Source organism: Pediculus humanus, genomic scaffold (assembly GCF_000006295.1).
Source record: "Pediculus humanus corporis 1103172108202 genomic scaffold, whole genome shotgun sequence".
NCBI classification, from domain to species: Eukaryota; Metazoa; Arthropoda; class Insecta; order Psocodea; family Pediculidae; genus Pediculus; species Pediculus humanus.
In genome coordinates, this window is record NW_002987772.1 from 178,762 (window position 1) to 184,528 (window position 5,767).

Consider the following 5,767-nt stretch of genomic DNA (forward strand, 5'->3'; position numbering starts at 1 on the left):
CTCTCTCTCTCTCTCTTTCTTTATCGACAAAAAGTTTATGTTTTCGTAATGTGAAATTATCGCAAATGACAAATTACATTTTTTTAAAATTCAGTTCCGTTTGCATAAATAATTAACGACTACTGTTTAAAAAAACAAAAAACAAAATACCGGTCCGTAAATAAATAAAAACTAAAAAACCCAACGTTCGACATGTACTTCTTAATCATGGCGGATGCCTAACGCGCAACGCCTCCTACCGTCAACAGCGTAAATTAAATTTAAAATCAAAATGGCTGACGTTTTTCCTCCTTTTTTCACGTCGTGTGGTGACTTTTTAAAAAGAAACAACGAAAAAAAAAAGCCCGCATGGATGAAAAAAAAATTTCGTTTTCTCTTAACAAATTCCTATTCCTTTCAACAACAAATAAAAAAAAAGAAACGTTTTTAAAACAAAAATTGCAATGAGTAATTTTTGTTTAAATACGAATGCTGGGTTGCCAAATTTCTTCAAATTGCTTTCACCAAAATCCAAGAACATGAAATCAACCGACACACCGACCGATCGACCGATCGAATCCGACTCGAATCGTTTTTTCTTTTTTTAAATTTAAATTAAATTTAAATTAAATTGATAAAAAAAGGATACAATCTATCATTTCTCGCACGCTTCCCATGTCGTCCGGAGATGAATAAAAAGCTTTGAAATCCTTTCTTAAATCGATGAAACTATTGTAGTATTCCGGAAGATCGATATTTTTGTTACACGCTTCCGGGTGAAGGCATTGCCTTAGTGGCAATTCACCGTCCGTAACGAATTTCATTTGGTATGGGTCGATTTGAAGAGATCTTACATAATTTTCAAACTGAAATCAAAAAAAAAAAAAAATTAACGGGCAAAATTATTAAACGGAAAATTCATTTTCCCGCGCTTTTCTCTTTTTTTTTTTGAAAGCATTTCCGTTTTCGAATCTCAACGTATATCTTTTTCGTATCTGAATTTCAATCGTCGTCGTCGACGTCATCAATGTCGTCATCAATCACCACCCCGAATACTCGACACCTCGAAGACGACAAATTTAAATTTCACCCAAATTATTTTAGTAACTTCCGGCTTCGGGAGACTTTCCTATTTTTTTTTCTAGAATTTTCTTTTTTATTACGGTTGGGTTTTTGTGTGTGTGTGTGTGTGGCCACCTCACAGTAGTACAAACGTAACCATTAAAAAAAAAAAAAAAATTTCATTCGACTTCTTTTGCGGTTTAATTTTTTTGGTACGATTGCAAAACTTTAATTCCATCCAACACGAAAGGAGGAGGGGGGGGCTTTATAAATTACAAAAAAATGTTTTACGGGTGTACGTGCGAAAAAGTACGCGCGTGCGCGGGCGCGTAAAAAAAAAATAAAAAATTTTCCACTCGGTGGAAACTCTTTTTTTTTTTTTTTTTTTTTTTTAAACGGGTGAAAGGAAAGTTGTATTCACACGAATGCCAACCGGACCGTGGCAGCAGTAGCAATATTTTTGAATTCGATCCAAATATATAAAATAACCCGCCTTAAAAATTTAAATAAGAAAGTATATCACGACGATGACGATGGATCTAATGCCACGATTTTAAATAAAACTGGAGAAATTCAACAAACGAACAAGCAATTTACGTACGTCTATCGAAAAAAACCGACAATTTTTTTTTTAATAAACGTCATCAACGTTGCCAACCTTAAAATAGAAATGGAAATAATAATAATAATAATAAATTCAAACATTTGCCGAATCATTTAATAGTTAAAAAAAAAAAAAAAAAGGAAAAATCGTGTCGTCGTGAGGAATTCAAAGGAAAACCTACAACTAGATGATGATAATAATAATAATAATAATCCTTAATACGGCACTGAAATCAACAACAACAACAACAAAAATGTGAATCATTAAAATTTTTCGTTCTCTTCGGGGCACAAACAATCTCACTTTCCTATTAAAACGTGTTTACCCACCCCCCCTCCCTCCCTCCCTCTCTCTTTCTCTCTCTCTTTGATTTAAAGCTCGAAGGCACCAGAACAACAACAACCAGGCGGATGCTGGAATATAAAAAGGTGCTGCCACCACCACCACCACCACCAACTACTTATTTTTAAATGTTGCAATCGTAATGTGATCTCCTGGAATCACTGATCGAAAAAAGAAAACTTGATTTCTTTCGGGGACAAGTGTTGTCCCCCCCCCGCCCCTCCCCGTCGTTTGTTTTCAGAGAGAAATAACAACATTAAAGATGTGAACGGACCTTTTAAAAAAAAAAAAAAAAATGTAATAACGAGTTTTTTTTTCCTCCGGTGGTACCTCAAATATCTGGTAGTAACTCGAGACACCGATGGCACTTTTTTGAGGGGGGAAAAAAAAAAAATTGGTAAGAATAAAATGAACGTGGAAGGAGAACCCGCATATATATGATTATTACCATCATTGAATTCATTACGTATATGATAATTCTATCCATCTATCTATCTATCGTGTGTCGAAAAATTCTTTTTTTTTCTCTCTTTCTTTCTTTCCACGAAATATTTCGGCCATGTTTGAAATAATGTTCTTTCTCTGTGTGTGTGTGTGTGTGTGTGTGTGAAAGGAAAGATTCGAAACAACCGCGTGATGAATTCAATCCAAACCAGTTGTTCAAGTACGGCGTTACAAACGAGTCCCTCCAGCAAAGTTGAATCGAGTTCAACGAACCAAAGTCACAAGACATAATAATAATGATTTTACCTATGAAATATTCCTCTCTATCTATCTATCTCTATCTCTATTTACTCCTCTCTCATCTCCTCTTTCTATCTTACGCGCACCTACTATCTCTATCTAACAACAACGCACGCTCATTACTACATAAATTGTTATGCTCCTTTTATGCTATCTTTTTTTATTCATCATCATCATCATCATCATCATCATCATCATCATCATCATTATTATTATTATTATTATTATTTTCTTCAATTCCTCTACGCTCTCATTCGTATGTACGGTATTCCATGTACGCGATGATGATGATACAAACTAATTCATTGTTTCATTGCATTTTCATTCTTTCTTCCCTCTTTCCCTCTTTCTCTCTCTCTCTCTCTCTCTCTCTCTCTCTCTCTTTCTTTCTTTTTTCTCAATAAAAAAATTCGAATGAAGTAGTGATAATAATAATGATAAAAACAAAAAAATGGTTTTAATAAAATCCGAATTTCGTATCCGCGAACCTACTTAAACCCGCGCGCGCGAGTGTGACGTCACACACACACATATCACATCCCTATTAAAAAAACAAACCGTCGGAAGAGCAACAAGTCGAAAAAAAGTTCATTCGTCTCGTTCGTCTCGTTTCCACAATTAAAAAAAAAAAAACGCGAAATTAATTATTATACATACATACATTTCTTTTTTTTTTCTAAATGGAAATTATTTCTATCGATGTAAAAAATTAATAATAATAATATTAATACTAATAATAATAATAATAATACTAATACTAATACTAATAATAATAATAATAATAATAACGGCGTAAAAAATTTTTTTAAAAAAATTGTAAAAGGAAATTATAAGATAATAAAACTAGTTTTTACATTATTATTATTATTATTATTATCGTCGTCGTAGTCGTCTACGTTACGTAAAAACCGCAGCTCAATATTATTATAAATATCTCCCTCTTCCCCCTCCCGCCCCCCAGAGATTTTTAATAATAAAAATTCTTTTATCATTATTATTATTATTACTACTATCATTTAAAGTTTTGAAAATTCAAAAGAATCGTTGTATATAAATTCTTTTTTTCCCTTCCTCCTCTCCTCTTCTCCTCCCTCCTACTCCCCCACCCCTCACTTACTCACCACCAACGACAACAACTAAAATGGTAGAGTGAAGTGGTAGCAAGAATCGACACACAAAATTCAAACCACATACACAAAAAATGTATTGACCCCCTTCCCTTCTCTCCTCCTCTTCCTCGTCCTCCCCCCAATTAAAATGTAACAAAAGAATAATGGGGATTCAGGTAGATGATATTTAAAAAAAAAAAAAAAAAAAAAAAAGAACCCCATCAATGTTTGTTCGGATCAAGCGAGCGAGCTAGTGAGTAAGTAAAATGTACCCGGGAAAATTATTATTATTATTATTATTATTATTATATTATTTAGACTTTCGCGGCATTCTACTCTACAATTTTTACTTAAATTTTTTGGGTTATTACAAACACAATAATAAAGTGTTCCTACCCTACATAAAGGGAGTCACAGACAAAATAGCCAAATTGCTAACCAAAAGGAACATCTCCACAGTGTTCCTTCCCACTGCAAAAATCGCCAACTTATTAAACAACCCAAAAGACATCCTCCCACCTACAGATTACCCAGGAATATACAAAATCCCATGCCACTGTGGAAAAGTCTATATTGGCATGACATCCCGCTCAGTTCGTGCTAGAACAAAGGAGCACGAACGTCATTTAAGGCTAAACCAACCGGACAAATCAGCGGTGGCGGAACACGCCATCGCTGAAAAACATAACATTGATTTTCAAAAAACATCAGTACTGATAAAGAACCCCGATCCCTCACATCTACCATTTCTGGAGGCCATAGAGATCCTGAAACACCCGTTAAATTTCAACAGGGACTCCGGGACACAACTCAATCCCATATGGTCCCCCCTCTTAAAAATAACGAACTAACACCCCCCCCCCGGGAGATCCCTGGCATCATTGACTGTCTAATAATCTTATTGGCCAGTCAATGATGCCATTCATTCTCCTTTTTTCCTTTTTTCCCCTTTTTAAAATCTTTACAAAAATAATTTTTAACCTTTTGAATTACGAAAAACAGCCTACCTGGGCTTACAAAATTAAACGAAAACAAGCCTTTCAAACTTTTTCATTCAGTTTTGTTTTGATAGTGCAAGTGTTAAGTACACAGGTACGCAAGACTCCACTGAGGATGCCGATAGCTGTTCAAATCGGCGAAACGTTTGGAAAAATGGGTGAGTTCGCTCCATTTTCTAAAAATTTGACGCGGTGTAATAACCCAAAAAATTTAAGTAAAAATTATTATTATTATTAATCCTTTACGGGGGACAAGCGCCATATTTATAAAAAAAAAAAAAAATTCTTTGTCGTAAGGGCGTCGACGGGGAGTCGCAGCATACGAAGTAGCATACCGCGAATCATCGAAATGACGATTCAGTAATGATGACGACATTGATGACGACATTAATGATGACGACGACGATGATGATGATGATTATTTAGTGTAAAAAACTTACTTGTAAAATAACGTATTCGAGAGATAAACTTTTTCTAACTAATTCTTCCGTTATTGAGGTTTCCACGAGTATTTCCGACGACAGGAAACTGTCGCTCGTGTTGGCAACGTTCGGCCTAACTAAATATTGCTGTATTCCGACCACCTGAAACAAAAATTGAAAAATAAATAAAAATCTCTGCTGCCACGACTTGAATTTCTAACGTTTCGTTTATCTATCTCGTCCGACGGCTGCACAAATTTCAACAGCCTCTACGACATCGATGTGAATGATAATAATAATAATAATAAAAACAACATCTAAGGGAAAATTCTTTTGATAATAATAATAATAATAATAATAGTAATAATAATAATGATTACAACGTTCAAAATTACAAAACGAACAACAAAAATTTCCCTTTTTAATTATTAAAAAAAAAAAAATGGCGTCTTTCGATTTTCGATCCCGACGGCAACGAATAAAAATAAATGTAATAATAATAATAAT

General features: G+C 34.2%; 3 protein-coding genes across 3 annotated transcripts in view; 1 reads left to right on the forward strand and 2 right to left on the reverse strand.

Moving 5' to 3' along the window:
* Window positions 1-1,016, reverse strand: part of Phum_PHUM433160 (uncharacterized protein) — a gene marked incomplete at both ends in the record, with an annotated part of 6,054 nt that extends 5,038 nt beyond the window's left edge. The window contains 2 exons of the mRNA XM_002429391.1: window positions 648-845; window positions 891-1,016. Of these exons, the coding sequence (XP_002429436.1) occupies window positions 648-845; window positions 891-1,016 (324 nt within the window). The remainder of the gene's footprint in view (window positions 1-647; window positions 846-890) is intronic.
* Window positions 1,017-4,106: 3,090 nt separating this feature from the next.
* Phum_PHUM433170 (uncharacterized protein) lies at window positions 4,107-4,691 on the forward strand (the record flags this gene model as incomplete). Its single annotated transcript, XM_002429392.1, has 1 exon — window positions 4,107-4,691. One exon carries the CDS (start codon window positions 4,107-4,109, stop codon window positions 4,689-4,691), a length of 585 nt encoding a protein of 194 aa, XP_002429437.1.
* Window positions 4,692-4,718: 27 nt separating this feature from the next.
* Phum_PHUM433180 (uncharacterized protein) overlaps window positions 4,719-5,767 on the reverse strand; it is a gene marked incomplete at both ends in the record, with an annotated part of 3,321 nt that continues 2,272 nt past the window's right edge. Inside the window, 2 exons of the mRNA XM_002429393.1 lie at window positions 4,719-4,799; window positions 5,279-5,422. Of these exons, the coding sequence (XP_002429438.1) occupies window positions 4,719-4,799; window positions 5,279-5,422 (225 nt within the window). The remainder of the gene's footprint in view (window positions 4,800-5,278; window positions 5,423-5,767) is intronic.